Source organism: Myotis yumanensis, unplaced genomic scaffold (assembly GCF_028538775.1).
Source record: "Myotis yumanensis isolate MYYU_CA2020_CCGP unplaced genomic scaffold, mMyoYum1.0.hap1 SCAF_14, whole genome shotgun sequence".
Lineage (NCBI taxonomy): Eukaryota > Metazoa > Chordata > Mammalia > Chiroptera > Vespertilionidae > Myotis > Myotis yumanensis.
The window spans coordinates 49,525,771-49,550,800 of NW_027223765.1; the positions used below are offsets into that span (position 1 = coordinate 49,525,771).

Genomic DNA, 25,030 nt, shown 5'->3' on the forward strand with positions numbered 1-25,030 from the left:
AATGAATACATAAACCATCGTATATTCAAATGAGGGCCTACTGGGTGTAAAAGAAATTTTCCTCTTTGTCATCTCCTCCTTTAGTGGGCATAACACCCTCTTCTTGGGAATTCCACTCATTCTCAATGTCCTGGGAAAGCAGGGACGGAGCACTGGACACTACATATTCCCATGACCAGATATACGCTCAACTTTCTCCGGGGATATTACACTTTCCATCCTGGGTTAAAGGGCTATTCTCGCCTGGCGGAAGTATTCAACAAATGTTCGGTTCCATAAACATCTCCTTAGCATGAGGCTAGACCCTGAGAGGAAGATGCTAGTCCCTGCAGAGAAGATAATGGTTGAAACCTCGAATGTTGGAGTCAGAAAGACTGTTGCTTGAATCCTAAGCTTTTTTTAAAAAAAAAAAAAGCAAAATAACAGTTTATTTTTAACCACATCTGGAAATTTCAACAAACTAACAAACTTGAAATTAACTAAACTTTATTTTTCATAGCATTGAGAAATGCTTATTTTTCATTTACATTGAAAACAAAACTTTTTTTGAGTCCCAAGTCTTATTAGCTATGTGCTCAAGCCCTGATCTAGCCTGCGTTGGCATGTGCACAGCGCGAATGATAATAATGCCACCAAAAGAGTGTTCTAAGAACTGAATGAGCCAGGCAAGTGAAGTGCATAGCAATGCCTGGCACTTAGGAGGTTTTAACGAATGCTACTTGTTGTTATTATTATTGTTATTGTAATTTTCACAAGCTAATGAAAAGGAAAGATAAATCATAGCTAACTATAAATACAAAACAAATGATGTGAATGTAGAGGTGAAATGCACTTTGAGGATATGGAGAGAAAGAAGAGGTTAGTTTGGGGTAAAAAACGCTGGTAAGATTTCTCACAGGCTTTCTATAGAGTCGGGCCTCAACTTGGGAAACAAGAAGTGCAGCTCTAAAGTTAGTGATGAAACAATGCAGAAGGAAGCAACTTGATGTAATCACAGAGCATCAAGGTTGAAACCCTACTGCCCTACATTTGAAGCTAGGCTCATTCATTTATTAGCCATAAGATTTTGGTCAGGTAATTTAACCCCATTAAAACTTCATTTTTACCATTTGTAAATAATGACAACTCCTATTTCTAATGGTTGTTGAGAATAAAAATAAATATTTATCAAAGACCTGGTACAGTACCTATTATTCAATGCACAGATTTTAACAATCATGTTAATTGTGAGAAATGGAAGGTACATACACACTGCTCCTCTTGGGGTGAGGCTGGAGGTTCTCTCCAAAATGGCAATATCATGACCAACCTGCTGGCAGTTGCCTATGGCAACGACTCTTACAGGGGCTTTAAGACACAGAGAATCCAGCAGTTTTTTCAACTGGGAAAAGGCACCCATACAATTTTTGCATAATTTCAAGAAGTCCTAGGACTCCCCAAAACAGAAATCATGGAGCTGCTGCAGAAAAAAGCACAAGGCACACTATCCAAGGCAAGCCTCTTAGAACCTCCCTCTGTTACCCGCTATTTCATTTTGGCTGAGTAGGAAGCAGGACGGTGACCAAACTGTGAGAGAAAACTGAGTAAAAGCACTTCTGAGACTACATTTTTCTCACATACACAGTGACCACACCTCAAGCACCATTAATACTGTGTTCACCTTGGGCTGCCTCGGGCTGTTACCCTGCATACAAGAGCCCCTCTGGGCAGGTGGTCTTGTGTGCTTGTCCATAAGTCCACATGGAGTTGTTTGTCAAATCCCTGCTTGCCATCTACACCCAAACTGATGCCCGCCTCCCTACACTCAAGTGCCACCCTCTTATTTCCAAAGGACCAGATCGACTAAGGAGTTTTTGGTTTTTAATGTGTAGTTTTTCTTCCAGATGACTTAACACTGTGCATAATAGCCTAAATGTTTCATGATATTGTGAGATCCTGGTATGGGGAAAAGTATGTATTCACAAAACTGTCTGTGAATGCTACTCTCTTTTTTCAGAATCCCAGCTTTGATTCAATCTTGATGAAGAGGTTATCAATAAACCTGTTTACCAGTATTTTGCTTCCATCATCACCATCTTCATTGCCACCATCATCACCATCATCTTCATCATCATCATCATCATCCTGCTCTTTCTGGTACACTTGTTCACCCCTCATTCCATTCTCTGCCCTTGTCTATATCCTAGGAGGCTGATTCCTACATATCCAACCACTCAGGCTCCCTGCCTCTGTTTCCTGATTGGCTGAGGCAATGGGGAGGCACAGGTTGGAGATCAGAATCTGGGCAACTTCTCCCCCACTCCCTCCCTGCTTTGCCTGATTTCCAGCCATGGCTGCCTCCCTTCAACCACAGCTTCTGTCACGTGGCCCCTGCTCCAAGAATTCAGCTCTCACTCGATCCAATGTACAATTTCCTCTCTTTGCCCTTCCAGGACAAAGTGTGGTTAGCTTCTAGGTGCTTCAATATCCATGTTGAGTTTCTTAACCCTGACCACTAGTAAACCTTTCATGGATCTCTCTGGTGCCATTTAATTAGATTCTGTGTCCTGCCAGGACCCTGATGATAGTCATCTCTAATATCTTCTTCTCTATGACTATTATGTACTAACTAGTGGCCTGGTGCATGAAATTCATGCACATTTAAAGGAAATTAATTAGAGGAAATATTTTAATATTGCTATTTGCCCTTTCTCTATAATAGAAGTGTCAGAGAGGAAAGAAAATTAGTAAAATGTATATGAAAATTTCCCTCCTGTCAGAGTCTGGGGCATGCTGCAGGACCCAGAGTCAAGTCCCTGTCCACCTGTGTGCGCCTCAAAATCGTACGAGACCCAGACCCAGCCAGCCCCACCCCCATCAAGCCCTGCAGGGTGGGGGATGCAGCCTCAGGTCCCCCACCAAGTCCCACTGGGTGGAGGGCACAGCCTCAGGTTCCCCACCAAGCCCCACCATGCAGGGGGTGCAGCCTCAGGTCCCCTGTCAAGCCCCGCCAGGTGGGGGGTGCAGCCTCAGGACTCCCAGCCCAGCCTCAGGTCCCCCAGCCCCAGGTGTGAGGGTGCAAGGGCGTGATGATCATTTGCATATTAGCTCTTATTATATAGGATTGCTCCCCATGTATCAGACATTATGCTGAGTTCTTCACCAACATTGACATCCACCTTCACAATAACCCAACAAGGAATGTATTATTTTATGAGAAAGTAGACTTGGCATTTGTAAAGATCTTATCCCAGGTAACACAGCTAGTAAGTGGCAGAGTCAAAATGCACACTCAGATCTTTCTACTTCAGAGCTTCTTTTTACACTGTCCACAGTTCTCCTGTCCATGTCAGAATCCTGGAGTGTGTGCTACAAATCCAGATCTGGGACACCTACCCGTTGCCCTCTGCTGAGGAAACTGCTCCATGTTTTCATTTGAGCAGCAAGGTTGGCTCACAGCAGCACCTAATCCAAGGGAGATAATTGCATAGGCGAACTGACATTAAAACTCTGATCAGTATGGGCGATAGTGAGTTAGTAAGGCAAAGGAAACTCTCCCTCCCAAATGGAAGTGAAAAAAATGCTAAGGAAATTGGTCAGGAGGTAGAGGGAAGAGGAAAAAAAAGTAAAGAGAAGCAAGCAATGAGAGTGACATGGCCATATGGTGGAACAGTGACCCGGGATGCAGTAATAAGATGGCATGTCCCTGGAGCCAACTTGAAGGCTGAACAATGACTATGCGTAGCTTCCCTTGAGATCTAGCTCCTCTCACCCATCAACCCACCCATGATCTAAATAAATAATCACTGGTCATGCCTTCCCTGACCCAGACTAATTTGATTGAGTTGACACCCCCCCCCTCCCCAGTTTTTACAGAAAGCTCCAAGCTAACACAAGTGAAGTAGCCTCCCTACCAGTCTTGCTGCATTTACTCTGGCTCCCTCTCTAAACCAGCACTCACATTGAAGCTAAAGGGATTTTTCCAAAATGTCCACCTAACTTTATTAGTCTCCCTGCTTAATACTCACAAATGATTTCCTGTTCTTTTGACATACAGTGAAAATCCCCTATGGTGACCCACAGTTCCTGCATTGTCTAGCCTCCATCCTCCTCTTCATCCTCAGCCAGAGCCTCAGTCCCCCTCACCCTTCTGGTCCAGCAACATTGGCCTTCCAGCGCCCCCTGTTCATCACACTCCTTCCTGCCACTGGGCTCAGCACAGGCTACTCTGTCTGCCTCCAGTGTGGATCCCTTGCACTTTCACCAGGGATGTATTTCTGACCTCCAGATCTGACACCAATCTCAGGGCACCCCTCCCTTGCCTGGTATTCTTCACAGGTGTCCCTGTTTGCGTGATTACTTGATTAATATCAGTCTTTCCCAAGGTCTGTATCTGATTTTGCTTCACTCTTGTGCCCCCGGTACCTTGTAAGATGCCTGGCCCCAGTAAACACTCAAATATGTGTTGAATGCATAAGCCAGCAGTTCTCAACCTGTGGGTCGCGACCCCTTTGGTGGTCAAACGACCCTTTCACAGGGGTCGCCCATATCAGATATTTACATTATGATTCATAACAGTAGCAACATTACAGTTATGAAGTAGCAACGAAAATAATTTTATGGTTGGGTCATAACATGAGGAACTGTATTTAAAGGGCCAGAAGGTTGAGAACCACTGGCATAAGCAGTTTAATAGTATTCTGTATAGTTGTTATGGAGGAAATGACAATAGTAACAGTGGGCAAGTGACTGTTGCTTAGGAAGGGCCAACACACAACAGGAGGCCCGAGTATGTGTGGCTGCATGCACAGTACCCAGGACCGAGCTCTGCACTTGGAAGGGAAGCCCGATTCTTCTGCAGCCCCAGCATCCACTTTAGCACCTAAGAAAATGCCCAAAAGGTCAGTGGCCCTTGGCTCTCCTTTACTGAGTTTCATTTAAGCTTGCAGGTGTATTTCCAAAGAGTCCCCGTGAACAACTTCATAGCCAAGATATTGCAGGTTTGTGCCTGTTACTCGCCCCAATCCAGCTTTATACTGAATTGGAAAATAAAGAGAAAATTTTTAAACTGTATTGGAAAGATAAAGAGAACAAATATGCAAACTGAAAAGGTGATACTATTAACTCAAATGTCTTTGATTGCTCTTGAGAAACATTTGTAAATCAAAATTGGTAGTGCTGTTAACTATATGACATATTCTTTTATATTATCCATGACAGAGGAAATTGTCTCATATCATTCAAATATGTAAAATTATGGCTAATAAATAACAGCTATTTCCTACTTTAATTCAAAAACTGTTTTTTGAATACTTAGCCCAGTGTGGGAGATACAGGATAACCTGACTAGCTTTGCTTTCAAGAGCCTCAAAAACTAATGGAGGAGACCCTGGTAACAGAAAATAAACCAAGGTCCAGGATATCATAGAATTTTGAAAGTAAGAAAAATGAGGTTCCCAAGGGTGATGATCTATTGACAAGTTAATGCCAAAACCAGATCTTGAACCTTCCTTAAACATTCCCTTTAAGGATACGATATGACAAAGAATATATGTTAAAGATATGACCAAGTTCTATTGTTCTTATTGGCTTTCTCAAAATGACTCTATAAATTGGAGGCTGAAATATCAAGCAAACATTGATATGGTCTTTTTAAGGGAGCAAGATCCATCTTCCTACCTCCCATCTGGCCTTGTTCTAATCTCCTTCTCATGTATCTGGTGAAATAACTTCCCCAAATGGGAATCCGATCATGGCATGCCCTTCCTTCTTAGTGCCCTTAGGATACCTACCTGAGTCCTTGATAAGGCTCAGCATGCTCTGGCCCTGGCCCTGGACTCACCTTCCACCACTATTTCCTTCCTTCTCCAGGTTGCAGACACTCTGCTTCCTTCGGCTTTTCAATCATGCCATGCTTTCTCCCACATCAGGGACTCAGCACACTGTTTCCCCTGCTTGGAACACCCGTCTTCCTTTTTCACCTACTGATTCGTTGGACTCAGAGGAAATGCCATTACTCTGACCTGTAGACTGGGTTAGCCCTTCCCTGCCCTTTGTGTATGCTCTGTTGTTACTATTTATTGAGCTGCCCATTTAACATCTGTCTTCTGTACTAGAATCTAAGCCCCAAGAGTGCAGGAACCTATCTCAGCCATTCACTGGTGCATCCCCACTCCCCAGCACAATACTTAGATTTTAGGGAGGTAGGCTAAGCTGTCAGAACAAATAAACTTTAAATCCTTTGAGTTTTACAGAAGAAGTTATTTTTTCTTTTTTATGTGACAGTCCAGAGTGGGGCTTTCTGGTCAATGGCAGTTTCACTCCCTACAACCATACAGGGACACAGGCTGCTGTGGCAAGTATCTTTAACATGTGGATTCCAAAGTACCCCTGATCATTTCTATGTTAATCCTCTGGGAATGGGAAAGAGCATGGAAAAGCTTACATGGAAGGTGATCACTTCTCTTCTACTCCTTTTCCATTGTGGGTAATTTAGTCACATGGTCACAAAAATACACAAAAGACTAGGATATGTGGGCCAGCCATTGTTAAGCACTTCTTTACCTAAATGCATCAAGGGAAGAAAGAATTTTAAAAGACAGATGACCGCTCCACCAGAATGCTCAGTGAATATTTATGAAACATAGTTCATCTTTAAGCCATTGTATTGCTCTACTGTAGATGTTTATTTCAATACCCAAACTCTCAGAATCATTATGTTTCTTTCATTTTGTTGGCAGCATTTCAATATCCAAACAACTGGCTTCAATAAAAGGTAAGGTGTGGGGCGACTGAGATGTTCGTGTTTCTTCTCTACTATGACAGTTGACCAAGAGTTAAAAATAACAGGACATCAGAGAATGTCCAAAATGTAAGGGACCTTGTGGATAAATCATCAAACCATGATGTTCTTTTTAAAGGTTTGGGAACTGAGATCCTGGAGTGGGAATTAGCTTACCCAAACTTAGCCCACTGAAGGCCAAGCCACGATGGATCCAGACCCCTAGTCAGTGTGATTCCCACCCAGGGTCTCCTTGTCTCTCCACTGTTGGCATCTTCAATAAATCGGGAGCAATACCATCAACATCTAATTCATGAATGTTCGGTGGAACTCAGGATGCGGTCAACCCACAACTGCCTCCGATTGAGTGAAAACAGTGTGGCCAACTCCCAAAGTGTAAATATTTGCCCTCAGAATTCCATTTCTATAGGTAAAATGTCTTTAGATCTAACACTATTGCCATAGAAATAACAATATAATTTTTTTAAAAACTCATATACTTGGATCATTATCTTATTCCAAAATGTGTGACTTAAAACATTCACAGAGAAAGAGGCACAGCTGGATCTTACTGCATTGCAGTTGTTTGTCCTCCGAAATGACCAGCCAATGTTGCCAAAGGAGACTTTTTCAATTTAGATAAATCATCTTGATGAAAATATTTTTACACTATCCTAACACCAGACTTATGATTTCTGTTTTATAATTTACATAATTTCCAGTATTTTTGATAATTTCTGACAACATCATGTCTATGATATGTATCGATGACATTCCTAATACTTCCTCCCTTTGGGAGGTTGAGGAGGGGATTAAAACTCTGTCACCCTCTCTGCCTCACACACACGTGCACACACATGCACACTCACCATTCCTAGCACCAGACTTTACATTTGAGCCACATTTATTCCCTTAAGAAAACACAAGATCACCTTGAGTTCTTTTCCCAGAATGTGTTTTATTCTGTAAGTAATGTTAAATGTTATTCATTGATACAAGAATGGGTAGATCATGAAATAGAAGTCAGTATGAACCCACATTTTTTCTAGCTACTTGGGCTTATGCCCTTGATCTCTTGGAGGGTGGGAGTGGAGGATGAGGCCATATTTGTCTGGAGCATACAAAGTCATTTGATAGTGGAAAAGGTTGAGTAGTACTATAATATTGAAGAAACAATTAATCTAGCAAGAAAATGGGAGATATCTAGTGTTTGGTTTATATATATATATATATATATATATATATATATATATATATATGCTACTCATGTTAACCTGTACTCTTCTCCTGGAGGTCTTCATTTCCAAAAATAACAAATATTAGGAAAAGTTCTAAAATGAGGTGATTCTGACAGCTTGCTGTACTGAGAGTTACACTAAAGTGCCAGGAAGTTACTAGATCAAATATTTAATGTTTAGTTCCATGGTCCAGGGCAGGAGAAAGAGGTAGAGAATTGTTCTGAGGTTCAAGTCAGCTCAGACAGTGTTTTAGTGTGAGATTGTGACAAGTTTATGTTTAGGGAAGTAAGAAGCACAGAGTAGGGACATGTCAGAGTTGGAAGAGTCCTACAGAATACACTGCCTGAAACCCAACATCCAGAGGCAATATGCGTCATGGTGAGGGGCCAGACTGGCTGGGTGACCTTGAGCAAGCTACTTAGCCTCTCTGTGCCTCAGTGTTCTCCTCTACAGTGTGGAGATGATACTGAAACCTACCTCGGAGGCTGATACAGGAACTGAATGTGTTGACTCGTGCACCCCTGGAGGAGTGGCTGGCAGAGAGCATGAGCTCCACATTCATTCACTACTACCGTCCACCAGAACCCACGCTCCAGGAAACCAAGGATTCTTCTCTCCACATTGCTCACTGCTCTGTCTCCACAGCTAGGATGGGGCCTGGCAATGAGCACTTCCCAATAAATTCTTGTTGGGAGAAAAGAGCATTTAAGGAACTACACACAGTTCATATTATGAAAGAGTCAATAGTGAGGTAGGAAACAGCAGGAGAGGGGGACATGAAGCAGCCTGTTTTAACGCTCTCTCCATACTCCCATTCCAGAGGCAAGAGAGCCAGTAAACACTGCCAAAAGAAAAGCATCAATCCTTTGCCTTTTTTAATAACAGCCTTTGACAATGTGCTTTCGCTTATCTGCTTGCAATCCTGAAGCAGGCAGGGCAGGGATTGGAGACCAAGTGCTGAGGTTTGTAAGTGAAGAGCCAACCGTGAAAGCAGGAACCCAAGGCCTCACAAAGGAGCACAGTGTGGAAGGATAACTAGCGCCCCTCCTTAGCTTTTCTTTTGAATATTATCCAGCTCGGTGTTTACCACGAGCATGTGCTATTTTATAGTCAGGGGGGATGCATGTTCTGTTTAAAAGATGGGGGAGAAGGGAGAGGAAGCTGGCTATTCCAATGGAGTCCCCATCTAGACCTGAACTCCAACAGAGGGTTGGACATGCTGACTCCACAGCCTCCGTGGGGATGCCTCACGGGACAGTCCAACGTGGCTGAGCTCTCTATGGGCTTGGCAGTCAGACAGACTCTCAGATCATTTCTCTGTCACTGCCGAGCAATGTGGTCTTAAAATTCTGAACTCTGCATGTGTCAGTCCCCAGTATGTAACACTGAGACACAAGTAGCGCCTCCCTCCCTGAGTCTTACTCAGATTGAATAAGATTCTGTGTGAAAGGCCCATGGCACACAGGAAGCGAGGACATGTCTGTCACTACTGGCAAGCTCGCTCACAGCTTGGAAATTCACCCCTCCCTCGCTAGAAGGGCAGAGCCTGGAGGACAGGAGGCTAGCGTCTCCTGAGAAGTCTCAGACCAGGAAAGCAGCTTCTGTGAAGCCCTCCCTAATGACTCTTGGTCATTAATGAAGAAATCAACTGGTCAAAGTTGCAGAAGAAATATTTACCACCTAAGGAATTAAGGTGGTTCCTCTAAGCAATTTGCTTTGTAAAGACAGTACCATTTATAAACAGCCCAACTTTAGCCACTTAAATTCAAAGTTACCACCATACAGCACCCAACCAACTCAAATACACTCACCCCAGGAAAGGTAGACACGAGCTAAAGACATGCCCATATTTTTTTAAATATGTTTTTATTGGTTTCAGAAGGAGGAAGCAAGAGGGACAGAGAGGGACAGAGAGAGACAGAAACATTAATGATGAGAGAAACATCATCAATCAGCTGCCTTCTGCACGCCCCCTACTGGGATCCAGCCCTGGCATTGTGCCCTGACCGGAAATCGAACCAGCGACCTCTAGGTTCATGGTTTGACACTCAACAGCTGAGCCACACCGGCCGGGTGTCCTTGTATTTTGATGAGCAGGAAAACATGGGTAATTGAGAAGAATCCCAATTTCAAATGCAGGTTTCCAGATGTGGCAGAGTTGAAGAGATGTGGAAGAAAGAGCTAAAAACAGAATTCAAAAGCAAGGGGGTTTCTAAAGCTGGATTCTAGGTCAGCTGGAAGGGCAGCCACCGGACAAGCGGGCAGCAGCAAGAAATATAAGGCATAAGCCATAGGCCATAGTGAGACTGAGGATCAGAAACCAGGGAGGAAGTCAAGGAGTAAGAAGTTAAGGACACAGCTTTTGCAGACATTCATTTGTGAAGCACCTACTATGTGCTAGGCATTGTTCTAAATGCTGATGATTGCACAGAACACAACACAGGCAGAAAAAATCCGTCTTTGTGAGTCTTATGTTTTCAATATGGATTCAAATTCAAGCTCTGCCACTTCCTAGCAGTGTGTCCTCAGAAGGATCACCTTTCTTCATGGATTAAAAGGTATAATACTGGAAAGACACACCGTGTTCATGGACTGGAAGAGTCAATGCAGTAAAGACATCAATTCTCCCCAAACTGCTTCCTAGGCTTAATGCAATTTAAGGCTTTTCAAAAATAATCAAGCTTATCCTAAAGTTTTATGCCGAAAGACAAAGGCTCTAGAATAGCCAAAGTAATTTTGAAAAACAATAAAGTGTCAGGAATCACTCTTTACAATATTAAGACTTACAGGAGTCAGAACACTGTGGCAAAGGGTAGACACATAGATCAAAGGAGCAGAAGAGGAGACCCAGAAAGTGACCGACACAAATATGCTCAACTGGTTTGTGACAAAGAGGCAAGAGCAATTATGAAGGAAGGATAGAGTTTTCAATAGCTAGCGCTAGAGCGATTGGTCCTCACAGGTAACACAATGAACCTCACCCTAACCTCACACCTTAAACAGCAATGAACTCCAATGGCTCATGGATTAAAATGTAGAACATGAAGTTATAAAACTTTTAATTATGCACAGGACAAATCTTTCATAAGAGGCTAAACTGAGGGTTAGACTTTATCCAAGTTTTAAACATTTCTTCCACAGAAAACCCCTTGAGAAGATAAAATGGCAGTCTAAAGACTGGGAGACTATATTTGCAAAACACATATCCTACCAAGGACGTGAATCTTTACCTGATACAGAATTCTCAAACCTCAAAAATTATTTTAAAGTTGATGATAACATGAACAGACCTGAACAGACATTTCACCAGGGAAGGCTCACTTTCATGCAAATAAGGACATGAAAAGCTGTTCAGCATCATTAGCCACTGGGAGATACAAATTAAAACCACAGTGAGATGTCATCACACACCTATCAGAGTGACTAAAATAAATAGTGACAATGCAAAGGCTGGTGCGCCTGGAGAAAACTGGCTCTCTTACATGTGGCTGATAGGGCTGTGAGATGGTACATCCACTATAGAAAACAGAATATAGTTTCTTTTAAAAAATAGGTTTATCACCCTAACCGGTTTGGCTCAGTGGATAGAGCGTCGGCCTGCGGACTGAAGGGTCCCAGGTTCAATTCCGGTCAAGGGCATGTACCTTGGTTGTGGGCACATCCCCAGTGGGGAGTGTGCAGGAGGCAGCTGGTCGATGTTTCCTTCTCATCGATGTTTCTCTTTCTCTCTATCCCTCTCCCTTCCTCTCTGTAAAAAATCCATAAAAAAAATAGGTTTATCATATAACCCAGCAGTTAGACTCTTAGGCATTTATTCCAAAGCAACGAAAAATCATGTTTTCTACAGTAATTTGAACAAAATGTTCATACAAGCTTTATTTCTAATAGCCAAAACCACCCAAATGTCCCTAAAAGTTGAATGGTTAAACTATGGCACATACATATCATGAACTATCACATTAAATGGTGCAATAATTCCTATGATTGTGATGATAATTAAATCTACAAGTTATTAAAGTACATAAATAGATGCACAATAAATGGCAACTCCAACCTTCTGTCCAAACCAGATTGCTGCACACACACACACACACACACACACACACACACGTCCTCAACTTGCTTTAGTTTGGAATTAATAAGTGAAGTACTCCCGAGTGAGAGGCAAAGAGAAGGGTCATCCATTTGCAAGACCAGGCACCCCAAATGGTTCCAGCTTCGGGCTAAATGGTGGGGGAAACAGCCTGGGTTAGTGGGGAGGACACACATTTCCTCATATGACAGGGAGAGATCAGCTCATTGGTTAGAATGCTTGGCAGATGTGCATGGACACAAAGATTGTAACAGCACCATTTAGGTACTGTTCAGAGACACGGCAAAAACCAAGAAGGCCCACATACTACTTCCTTATCCATTCCTCTTAACTCTCATTCTTCCCTTTCACATTTCATTGGGAAAAAAAAGTAGATGCTTAAAACCTTTCAATGCCTTTTCTCTTCTCTTTAAAGGAAATCTTGGTTTTTTTCCATGGCCCATGAGCAGGTCTGGCCCTGCTTACCTTCCCCACTCAAATGCCTGCCAGCTCCTAGCCTCCAGCCACACTGTCTCATCTCAGCTGCTCCAGCAGATCTGAGGCCTCTGGTCTGTCATATACTAAGCGCATGACTCCTGAGCCTTTGCATATGTTGTTCCCAGAGCCTGGAACGCCCTGCACAGCCATAACCCAGCCTGACCCCACACTCTTACAAGGCAGGCTCCTTCTCATCCTATGGGTCTTAGTTTAAATATTAATATACTAATAGCGGCCTCCAAGATCACCTATCTAAGTCACTTTCCTCCCAGACCCACTCTGTAATTTTTATTTTTTCTCTGTACCTTCTTTGCCTCATATATTGCAAGTTGCAAATATGCATATTGTATATATGTAAAAACAAATAATTATCAAATATATATATAAAACAAATAGGCATGTATACACACATATCCTCTTGATTATGATTTATTTCTCCACTGGATTGTAAGATATATAGGGGAGGGGCCACCGCTGGTTGTGTCATAAAGCCCCTTAGGAGAGTACCAGGAACACAGGGACTGCTCGGTACAAAAGTCACATTATTCTGACTGGTCAGCATTCTTTGAATTGATGATTATTGCACATAACATGAGCTGAAAGGGGTGGAATTTTTTTATTATTATTTATTCAACAGTATGTGTTAATAACTACTACATAGCTGGCATCTGTGCTGGTCCTGGGAATATAACGGTAAGAAATGTACGATCCCTGGCCTCATGGACTTTGCATTCTAGTTGGGGAGAAAGCCAGTTAAACATGTAATACCTATAATGTAAGTTCTAGACTAAGGGCTGTATTAGGGACTAAGAGAGCAGGGAGCTTAAGAATGTTCTTCACCCTTCCTTGTGCTTGGTGTTCACTGCGTGCTACCAGCTGGAAAGAAAAGTCAGCACTGACCTTGCAAGGAATTTAAACCAGAGAAACCAGCTGGGAGGTCACTGTGCTTGAAGCAGTGAGTCACAGAAGTCTCTATCTATCCTGACATCAAAAAGTTTGTTCTGATGTCATCCTCCTTTATCACACTGGCAGGAGGTGACGCTTTGTCTGACATAATATTAACTCCACAAGAGCAGGACTGTGTCTTATTCAGTGAGGTATCCTCAACGCCAGGGACCGAGCCCAGCACATAGTAGGTGCTCCATAATCATTTCACAGTTCAGAAAACCCAAGCCTAGAGAGGTAAGGTTTTTTCCAAGGTCAAATAGCAAGAAGTTGGTAAATCTCATCCTAATTCTACCAATTCCGTTGCTCCTGAAAGAACTCTTGTTCTCCAATGTTTAAAGGCCCAGGTCCGATTCCCAGTAGAAGACAAATAGCCCAAGAACAGAATCAGGTTGACATACACTCTCTAACCCCATCCCCCACAGTTCCCATGGAGGACATGATCCCGTGTCTGGGGAGAGAGTATTTCTAACCTGGGCCATGTCATTGTGCATTTCTCCTCCCACAGCTCTGGGGAAGGGCTCCGATCTGGAAAAAGCCATCGCCACTGCTGCTCTGATTTTCAGAAATTCTTCCGACACTGACTGTAAACTTGAAAAAGCTACTGCCAAAAATCTGCTACAAACCCAATTTAGGAATTTCACAGAGGTAAGAGCATTCATCGGCTTGAAAAACAGGAACAACACCACAATGGCTGGTCCAAAGAGCCCACAACTCCAGCTCAGGGACCCCATCATGTTGCTTCATTCACCAAACATGTATTGAACACCTACTAGTACTATATGTCAGGAAGTGAGCACTGGGATTAATGCAGTGAAAAGCTAACAATCCACAGAGTAGAGAGATATGCTGAAAAGTAACTAGAAATATTCAAAGGATGGTGAAATAGTGGAGCATGCAGTAAAAGAGTAAAAGGGAGGGGCCATCTTGGGGTATGGTCAAAAAAGGGTTCCTGGGAAAGTAAGGGATCACTGAGAACTAAAGAATGAGCAAGAGTTAGCAAGTCCAGGGCGCTGGGGTGAGGATGGCAGCATTCCAAGCAGAGGGAACGGCAGATGCAATGGCCGTGAAGCATGTCAGAGCCCTGTGAGGGCCAGTAAGTAGCCGGTGAGAAAGGGGAAGGAGGAAGCAGTGTGCAATGAGGCTGGGGAGGTGGGGAGAAGCCAAATCTCACAGAGGCATAGCCTGAGGGCAGAAGGAAGCTGGGCATAGTTTCTAAATCTAGGAAGAAGAAATGTCACCAGCTGCAGATCAGATTAGGGCAGGGGTGGGGATGGGAAAAAAAAGAATGGAACGACGGTGGGGAGCACTCCACAGGGAAGATGATGTTATGGTTTGGACTAGGGTGGTGAATATGCAAGACATTTGGAAGGTGGAATGAACAGGATTTGCTTATTGATTGGCTGTGAGGGTTAAGGGACAGGAGGAGCAAATTATGATTCCCCAGTTCTGACTTTGGGGGGGGGGGTGAAATGGGTGGTGGTCCCATTCCCAGAAAAGAGAAAGACGGAAGACTCAGCAGATGTGACGTGGGGTGAGGGTGGGGAGGAGGCGATGAATTCCGTTAGAAGGTGTCAGTTGTAAGATGTCCAAGAAACAGAGGCAACACTCAGCAACAGGATATATGAGTTGGGAGGTCAGAATAGAGATCTGTGTTCAAAATATGAAAGTGAGAACTGGCAGTATATAAAGGGTCACCTAGAGGCATGTTTCTCAAAGTCAGTCAGTTGAATACCATCTTCAGTATTTTCCCCACAATTGCCTACAGCCTGTATCATAATTTACTTAGAACTTTTTTCAAGTTAAGCACTCTACTTAAATAAGTTCATTTTGTAAAGACACTTTATCACTATTGTAAGTGTAAATTCAGTGGGTAAAGGAAAAGGTAGTAAAAAATAAGTAGTTTATCAATTCTTATTTAATATTTATTCTTGCATCAACTAAAATTGCATTACCAGCAGTGTGCATTCATACTTTGAGAACTATTAGCCTGGGGAAAATTAGTAAGAATTATAAGTGACTTAAAAGATAAGTGTAAGAGATTTAAAAGATAAGAATTATAATCCCTTTAAAATATAAACATATGTGGGTTGGACACACTAGAGCTAATATAACGTATCATTTGCTGGGAGAGCTGGGTCAAAGATACAACTTCCTGTGAATCTATGATTAGTTCAACAGCGCTTTGTGAAGTTGGCTTTTTAAAAATAGATTCCACACATAAGTGATTTTTTAAAAAGGCCAATTTGGTAGAAACAGAGAATAGAATAGTAGTTGCCAGGGTTTGTGGGGAAGGAGTAGGGTGATAAGGTCAAAGGGTATAACTCTTTAGTAATAAGAAGAATAAGTTCTGAGGATGTAATGTACAGCATGATGACTGTAGCTGATAATACAGGACTGTGCACTTGAAAGCTGCCGAGAGCAGATCTTAAGCAATCTCCCCACACACAAATGATTTAACTATGTGAGGTGATAGTATGTTAATCATCTTGATCTGGGTCATCATGGGTTCCTGGGAAAGAAAGGCATCACTGAGCTATGTGGATGTCAAATCATCACGTTGTACACTTCAAATATATACAATTATATTTGTCAATTATTCTTCAATGAAGTTATAAAAGAGTGCATATGAGTGTGTGTATGTGCGTGTGTGAGAAACGGAGACAGAGAAAGGCTTTCAGGTGATGCACAGAAAAATGACTGGAAGGAAATGTTAATAGCTAGCTATTTGGGGTGATGGGGTAAAGATTTATTTTTACACTAGAGGCCCAATGCACAAAATTCGTACAAGAGTAGGCCCTCCTTCCCCCAGCTGCTGGCACCAGCTTCCCTCTGGCACCCAGGACCCGGGCTTCCCTCTGGAAGGTCGTCTGGATATCGGTCTAATTAGCATATTACTCTTTTATTATTATAGATTCTCTTTTTGAAAAATATCTTTTCAAATGTCCAATATAAAACAGTTACTATATTTGAAATAATTTTTTTAAGAAAAGCTATTTTTTCAGCTAGAAATATCAGGCAGAATTTGACAAAAAGTTCTGGGGAGTCTTCAAAGAGAAGGTGAGAAAATCCTGTAACAGTTGCCTGACTCAGAGGCCAAAAGAAGTGACAAATCCCAGAGAAAAGGGACCCCGACCTGTCTGCCTGTCTGTCCTCAGGGAGCTTCTGAGGGGATGACAATGGGGACCTCGGGGATGGATCCTCCTCTGAGGACACCAGAGGCAAAACCAAAACCAGCACCGCCAGGAAGGTCACCTTAGCCTTGTGCCCCTCGGCACTGTAGGCTGACTCCCAGGAAGGCCGCCAGTTTCTGGATCCCCAGCAGCAAACTCTCGGGCCTCCCACAGTCCTGCCCTCTGCCCGGGTGGCAGTGCCGGAAAGCAGGGCCGTGTTTCAGGGGTGCTGGGGGACAGCGGGCCCCGAGGCAGCCCCAGTACCAATGGTGCTGGCTGAACTTGACGGGGAAAGCGCCCGGGCAGCGTCAGAATGCTGCCTTGGACCAACCGCCCCTCCGGGAGACTCCTAAGACGGTGCCCACATCTGAGCCAGGGCAGAGGGCCCTCCTGCTGCTGCTCCTACGGCCCCGCGAGGAGTTCTCTGCTGAACTGGATGGACCCTGCGGCTGAATCTGGGTCCCCAGGGGAGCATCTGCTTTCCCATAAGCCTTCTGGGGGATCTTATTCTATAGCCAGTCAGGTCTGAGGAAACTGAACATAAAGGCTCTGCGAAGAACTTACCAAGCACACAGGGCGGGTCAGGCCCAAGCGGCTGGACCTCGGTCAGCTTTACCTTCTGACACGCCGTGCAGGAGACCTGCTGCCCCTCTGCCCGTTAGGCAAGTGCTGTCCGCTAGCCAAGTGCTCCCATCTCCATCCGGAATCTGACCCTCTCAGCATAGCACTGGGCTTTCTCGGAGGGACTGGGAGAGCACCCTCCGCCCTCGCTGGCAGGTGTGACCTCCTGAGAATGAGCCCAGAGAAACAGTACCGGTCTAAGCCTGCAGGGAACATGATCATTCCTACCTGCCTTAGTCCCTGCTGTGGTGGCTCCTTAACAGCTGGCACGTGTGTGAGCATTTGGGGTTGAGCTAAATGCAAACACAGCTCAGTACACCAGTGAATCAAATGACCTTAAGGTTTTTAATGCCACTTGGAAGCTATTTCACAAGCTGTGGTGGAAACTGAAAGGCCTCTCCATTTATGTACTATTCACGTTTCCTTCAATCCGTTTATGAGGGCTGTGAACTTGGATTTGATTTGTGATCAATCTAAATGCTGACCAATCATCCAAAGCACATATTTTCTTTTAGTATATTTTATTCCATATTTCTGGATAATCTAACTGTTCTGTGGAATCCATGTTGTATAACTCCCTTAACAAAGAGGTTATGTTTTGGAAATCTGAAAACACAACACTCTGTGTTGATAGAGGCGAGATGGCTTAGCAGTTATTAGAGGGCCAGGTAGCCAAGGCTTTGAATCTGACTCCAAACCAGGAGCTGCCTGGCTTGGGGCAAGTTACTTAAATCTCACCAAGTCTCTGATACTGCACCTGTGGAGTGGGGCTAACGATTGTATATATTCAATAGAGCAGTGGTTCTCCACCTTGGCTGCACATTAGAATCACCTGGGAATCTTTTTAAAATCCTGATTTCTGGGCCTCATCCTCCAGAAATTCTGTATCTTTGTTACTAATGTTGTGGCCTCACCCCATAACAAAGAAACAGAATTTCTGGAGGATGAGGCCCAGAAATCAGAATTTTTAAAAGATTCCCAGGTGGTTCTAATGTGCAGCCAAGGTTGAGAACCACTGCAATAGAGTCTCTGTGAGGAGTCAATGAGACAACCAGGCAAAGATTATACCACAGTGCTTGACTAGTAGCACTGGTAACAACTTGGCATGTTGTTATAGTTAATAAAAACTTTATTATTGCTTTTTCTCTGTAAAACCCAGGTGGCACAATAAATTAGTTTTGTGCTTCTCCTTTATTCTTACAGGGACAAGAAACCAAACCAAAATACAAAGACCTACTTTCCGAACTTGACGAGCATGCAGAAAAGAAGCTTGATTTTGAGGACTTCATGATCTTACTGTTAAGCATCACTGTAATGTCAGACTTGCTGCAAACGATATGGAATGTAAAAATGACTAAATAAACAGCTTTCACTATGTAGTGAGACAAAGTAATGACAAAAGATAGTGTTAACTGATTAAAAAGTGTTTTCCATTTATTTTCAATTAGTTGATATCCTGGCATGCATCTGGGATAGTCTAGTAGTCGGCAAACTCATTAGTCAACAGAGCCAAATATCAACAGTACAACGATTGAAATTTCTTTTGAGAGCCAAATTTTTTAAACTTAAACTATATAGGTAGGTACATTGTTATTAACTTAATTAGGGTACTCCTAAGGCTTAGGAAGAGCTACACTCAAGGGTCAAAGAGCCGCATGTGGCTCATGAGCCACAGTTTGCCGACCACGGGTCTAGGTGGTTCTGGTTGCTAATATTCAGACACAATATGACTCCAAACTCCATGCACACTCTCAGGAATGCCTGAATAACATGGTCTCTGGGTGCTTTACAACATGCTTTACTACTGAAGACCACATGGCTCCTGCTGAGTCATTGGTGACAGAGCACTTTTCTTACAGTCAGGGAGTCACTCATCATTCATTCATTAAGCAATGTTTGCTGAGCTTCTACTCCATGGTGCCCCAAAGGATGCAGTAATGAACCAGCCAGAGCATCCCTGCCCTCACACATGCCTGGAGCAGTCTAGCAGAGGAAAGAGACACTGAACAATGTATTAATCAATTGCATATGGAGCATAATTATAGTTATGATAAGGGCTACAGGATGCTAGAAGTGCTGTTACCACCTGACCTTGGTTCAAAGGTTCAAGAAGCTTTACTGACATTTTGCAAAAGACAAAATTATAGGGGAGGGGGGAATAAATCAGTGGCCAGGGCTGTGGGTGGTAAGTGGAGTTATCCACAAATGGACATGAGAGAACTTTTAGGGGAGTTGGAAATGGTCTGCATCTTGATTGTAGTGTGGTTTCATGACTGCATAATTTGTCAAACTCTTAGAACTGTACTCTAAAAATGGTGAATTTCATTGTATGTGAATTATTCCTAAGTAAACATGATTTAAAAGTAAAAACAACAATGACGACAATATCCTTGCCATCTGTGACCATGGCTTGACCAACAACCTCTTAAGATTATGATTTAAAAGTGGTCATGTCCTAAGGACCTACAGCCCCTATTCTGAGTTTAAATCATATCTATATATAAATTTACACACACACACAGAAGTCAATGCCTGAACATTTGAAACTGATTTTCACAAAGATTCTTATTTATTGTAACATTATTGTCACTTCCCAAGTCTCCTCCCTCATCTCCCCTTTTCCTCCCTGCCCCACACAGTAAGCCTCACAGACACATGTTCAGAAAACTCTTTCAGGAGGAAGACCTTCACCCTTGCTCTGGTGAAGTGCTTTCCCATGTGACAGTGCCCCAAATCAACCAGGACCCGACTCCCTGGCCCTCCTCACTTTCCAACCCTCAGATATTCTAGCTCCAAGCATTTGCATACCATTGAGGGGAAGGGCCACACTCTGTCCTCTCTCACCATTTCAACAGGAGGTACCTGTGTTCAACAGGACTCATGCTGCACACCAGGCACTATCTTAGGGGCTCTGCAAATATTAACTCATTGGACCCCCCTAATTACTCTAGGTAAGTAGTGTTATCATTTTACAGATGAGGAAACTGAAGCACTGAGTTTTGATTTTTGTACAACTGGCAGGTTTGAGAGTTCTCTGCCCTCTCTGTAGGCCTTGCTAATTTTGTTAATATTAGACTTTGTTTTGAGCAATAATATTATAACTCAACAAAAATAGCTGTGCACATTTCAGGCACTGTGCGGGAGAGAGTGGGACCAGCTGGGTCCTGGAGAACCAGTTGGCATTCCTCAAATAGAACTCTGTGGGCTGGTCTCCATCAGAGTCGCACGGAGCTGAATATGGCAACCTTGGTGACCAATGAAAAGGTCAAATTCACACCTTTTGGAGGAGGAAAAAAGAGCCCTTGGACAATGGTGTGATCAGAAATCTTGGAGCCATTCCAACTCTCTGGGCTCCCAGTAAGAAATCTTTGAAATTCCACCCCAGATGGAAAGTCACACTCTTTTAAGGAGAATATCAATTATAGAATCTATTTTTACCTCATGCAAAGAATGAAAACTGAGCAAATACATGTCTACATGTTAGAGCATCAGTGACAGATAAATCAATTAGCACGATGCTAAGACCCCAGATCACAGAAGCCTCATGCCTTGGTTCTAATCCCAGGACCATAAGCTCTACTCTTAGAACAAAGGTGCCATCTTGCAAATGTTACTGGTTGTCATAGGTGAGATTATGGAGGCGAGTCTGTCTTGGGATCCCTTGTTTGCAAGGAATAAAACCCACTCAAATAACAATCATGCACACATACAGATCTACACATTCAAAGAACAAAAGGGCGTTTGTGTTTATCAACAATGTACAGGGCATTTTACAAAAATGCAATTAACATCCAACTGCTGCAGACAGTAAAAGAAAGCAAGCAAGGGCATGCTCTTGTCTCTCTTAAATTGGTTTCTTATCTCTGCTTCTGTCTGCAGGTGGTTGTTAGTCTTCTTTCTTCTCTCTCTCTCTCACTTTTTTACTAATACATTTTTTCCTCTGATTAACTTAAAACATTTTCATCTTGCTTAATTTTTCTGCAGCTAAACTATAAATTTATAATTTTTCTTCTTTAAATCATGCAATGATGTTCTTTCTTATAAATTTCCCTCTCAGATTTTCTTGTCAGTCTGCTTCAAGGAAATCCATGTGTTCAATAAACTTGCTTGCACTTTGGTTGTTACCAAATGGTTGTTTAATCCAAATATCTGAGCAGCAGACAGAGCTGATCCTCCTGGAGGAAATATAGTTGAACAGCCAAGACCATTGGATAGTCGAAGAGAAGACCACAAATCTTAAACTCTCCAGTCTGGGGAGGACAGCTGGTGAATGGATATGTGGTGTTAGCAGTCCTGAACCCTTGCTTCTGCCAGCACTGCCACAAAATAAAAAGCAATTCATACAACTTAATAAGAGAAAGCAAACAATCCAATTAAAAAATGAGCAAAGGACCTAAATAGACACTTCTCTAAAGTGGACATACAGATGACCAAGAGACATATGAAAAAATGCTCAAAGTCACTGAGCATCAGAGAGATGCAAATTAAAATGACAATAAGGTATCATTTCACACCTGTCAGAATGGCTACCATCAACACATCAACCAACCCAACGACAAGTGCTGGCAAGGATGTGGAGAAAAGGGAGCCCTAGTACACTGCTGATGGGTTGCAGACTGGTCCAGCCATTATGGAAAACAGTATGGAGTTTCCTCAAAAGATTAAATATGGAACTTCTATTTGCCCCAGTGATGCATTCTAAGAATATATCCTAACAATCCCAAAACACCAATCAGAAAGAATGTACCGCTATGTTTATAGCAGCACAATTTACAATAGCTAAGATCTGGAAGTAGCCCAAGTGCCTATCAGTAGATGCGTGGAATACTATGCAGCAGCAAAAAAGAAGGATCTCTTACCCTTTGAGACAGTATGGTGGGACCTGGAGAGTATCATAATAAGTGAAATAAGCCAGTCAGAGAAAGTATCACATGATCTCACTCATATGTGGAATATAATGAATAAAATAAACTTGATCAAAATAGATCCAGAGACAGAGAAGCATGGAACAGACTCTCAAATCTCAGAGGAAAGGCAGGGGTGTGTGGGTGTGTAGGAAGGGATCAACCAAAGAACTTGTATGCAAATATGTATAACCCATGGACACAGACAATAGGGTGGTGAAGGCCTGGGGTGGCAGGCAGGGCAGGCTAGAAGAGGTCGATGGGAGAAAAAAGGGGACATGTGTAATACTTACAACAATAATGATTTAAAAAAACAATTTTTAAGATGCATTATGCCAGTCTCCTTTCCTCTGATTTCAGTTGAGGACATGTGGATGCACATTTCTCTTTGATCCTTTGGGGGATATGGTTTTAAAATTATCCAATTCTGGAGGCAGACGATGTAGATCAGGAACTCAGGATGTTTTCCACTTCGGCACACTTAGAGAACACCATGCATTCCTGCTACCAGCTTTCAATACTTCATCCACATTCTCATCTAATAATAATGCACACAAGATTTTTCATACTCATTTAGTGACAAGACATGAACATAGTAGTATAGCATAGGAAATATAGTCAATAATATTGTAATAACTCAAAATGGTGCCATGTGGATACTAGAGTTATCAGAGTGATCCCTTTTTAAGGTATATGAATCTCTAATCACTGTGTTGTACACCTGAAACTAATATAATATTGTTTGTCAAGTATAATTAAAAACTAAAACAAATTATTTTTTAAAAATCAAAGTGGGTCTATATACATGTCTCGTATCCACTCTAATTTATCTAAATTCTAGACAATTACATCATTTTTTTTAAATTAATAGCTGCCCTGAATAAGGTACACTCAAGTATTGCCACACGGTCTTTTACTTAATTTTGTAAGCAACTTTAAGATTGGTGTTATAATCTCTATTTCACAAAAGAGAAAGCAATTACAGGGTCACATAGCAATAAGTGGCAGATAAAACCAGGATTCCACCCCACACGAGTTCTGTGCCAAAGGCTGGCTGCTTTCTATGACGACATGAATGGATATAAAATTCCCCAAAGGACAGCTTCTACATTATTGAAGTTTATACCTTATTACAACAAATTATTCTCCAAAGTAAGGAGGAAGATGAGGAGAAAGAGAAAAGAACGGAGAAGGAAGAAGCAGTGGCATTTCTTATGTCCAGAACCCAAAGGGAGTCAAGAGTTAGGGCTCAGTGGATAGAGCATCGGCATGCAGACTGAAGGGTCCCAGGTTCGATTCCGATTAAGGGCATGTACCTTGGTTGCAGGCACATCCCCAGTGGGGAGTGTGCAGGAAGCAGCTGATCGATGTTTCTCTCTCATCGATGTTTCTAACTCTCTATCCCTCTCCCTTGCTCTCTGTAAAAAATCAATAAAATATAATTTAAAAAAAAAAGAGTTAGGGGGAAACAGTGACAATATAACATCTTTCTATGTCATTTAGTTTACATTTTCCAGGAAATTCTTTCTTTAGGGAAAAGGTGTAGAATGTTTAAATCTGTGAGTCCTATAGCCACGTTTTCCTTGAAGAAAGTGAAATGGCAGGAAAGAGGCAGAGAAGGCGGGGAGGTGGGCAGCGGAGCCCCTGGGCGGGCTGGCATATGCCGGGTGGAGGGGTAGAAATGCTGATGGAGGTCGGAACCTGAGTTTTCCCCAGCTCTGCCCTGCTCCACTTCTCTCGAGGTGTCAGATTCTTCCTTACTCAGTAAAAGGGGGCACAGCCACCAGATGTTCCCCCAATTCCCGCCCCTCCTCATATCCTTTTGTGTAAACCAAGAGTTTTTAAAAGAAAATTATAACAAGATGCCAGGAAGCATATGGACAAATTTTAATCACTTCAAAACCTGTCTCTTCTACTCCGTTTTGCTACCTTTTGACCTTGGCTATCTGTGGCATAAGCTCAGTACAGAGAGCGCTAACAGTCCGTGAGCAGAAGGTGTCCTAGAGAAAGAGAGAGAGGGGAGAGAGTGAGGGGGCAGAGAGAGAGAGAGGATAAAAAGAAAAAAGAAAAGCTGATAATTTCTCAAGACCTTTTAGACTAAAAACGTGAAGATATGCTTTATATTTGTTTTGAAAGTGCCCCATAAGTCACACAATGCATGTGGCCATGTGCTGGCCTGTAACATCTTTAAAAGCAAGCGCCCTGCCTGTCTTGTATCGTATTTCAACACCTAGAACATAGTAAGTGCTCAATGAATACTGAAGGAACAATTAAGAGAATGAATGGGTCCTTTTCCAACAGGAGAGGGGGAAAGAAAGCATTAGAACATTTGCTTGGATGCAGGACAATGTCATGCTAAGAAAACACAGCGTGCTCTGACGGCGATGAGTGAGCTGGGTCTCATTACAAAGACAGTGCTAGTTTATGAAACCGGTGAGGAGATTTAAGCTTTAAAAGAATATTTCTTTCACTCCAGGTTAGCTCAGAACCAGCAAATAAGCAGTATAGAGAATATTCTCAAGATCAAAGACACAGAGAAGGAAGTGTCCCCATTGTGTAGGGGCCAATGAAGGCCTTGTAGAGTGGATAAGCCCTTAGGACAGAGGAGCCAGGACCTGGAACCCCGGCCAGCTGTGACTCTCTGGGGCACAGCCACATGAGCACGCCTATGTCCTATTGACTTGGGGACCTCAGCCAGCCCAGCCATTTTTCTTTAAGGCGCATTTTTTACTTATAAGAAAAGCCATTTCAAAATTCAATGATCTGTCTTTGTATTCAAACTCCACAGGCCACATCTACTTTTCATTTGTTTCTTTTTT

At 42.7% G+C, this 25,030-nt stretch overlaps 1 protein-coding gene across 1 annotated transcript; it reads left to right on the plus strand.

The window, feature by feature from the left end:
* Positions 1-4,769: 4,769 nt before the first annotated feature.
* On the plus strand, positions 4,770-19,648 carry SNTN (sentan, cilia apical structure protein). Its single transcript, XM_070391680.1, has 4 exons — positions 4,770-4,880; positions 6,720-6,754; positions 14,022-14,161; positions 18,511-19,648. Exons 1-4 carry the CDS (start codon positions 4,771-4,773, stop codon positions 18,667-18,669), a joined length of 444 nt encoding a protein of 147 aa, XP_070247781.1. The 5' UTR covers position 4,770; the 3' UTR covers positions 18,670-19,648.
* The last annotated feature ends 5,382 nt before the right edge of the window (positions 19,649-25,030 follow it).

Excerpts from the sequence above, each read along its gene's own strand:
- SNTN (XM_070391680.1), top strand. The coding sequence starts at position 4,771 with ATGTGTGGCTGCATGCACAGTACCCAGGACCGAGCTCTGCACTTGGAA. Across the intron at positions 4,881-6,719 it reads CCTAAGAAAATGCCCAAAAG|CATTTCAATATCCAAACAAC; the intron begins GTCAGTGGCCCT and ends TTTTGTTGGCAG. Across the intron at positions 6,755-14,021 it reads ACAACTGGCTTCAATAAAAG|CTCTGGGGAAGGGCTCCGAT; the intron begins GTAAGGTGTGGG and ends CTCCTCCCACAG.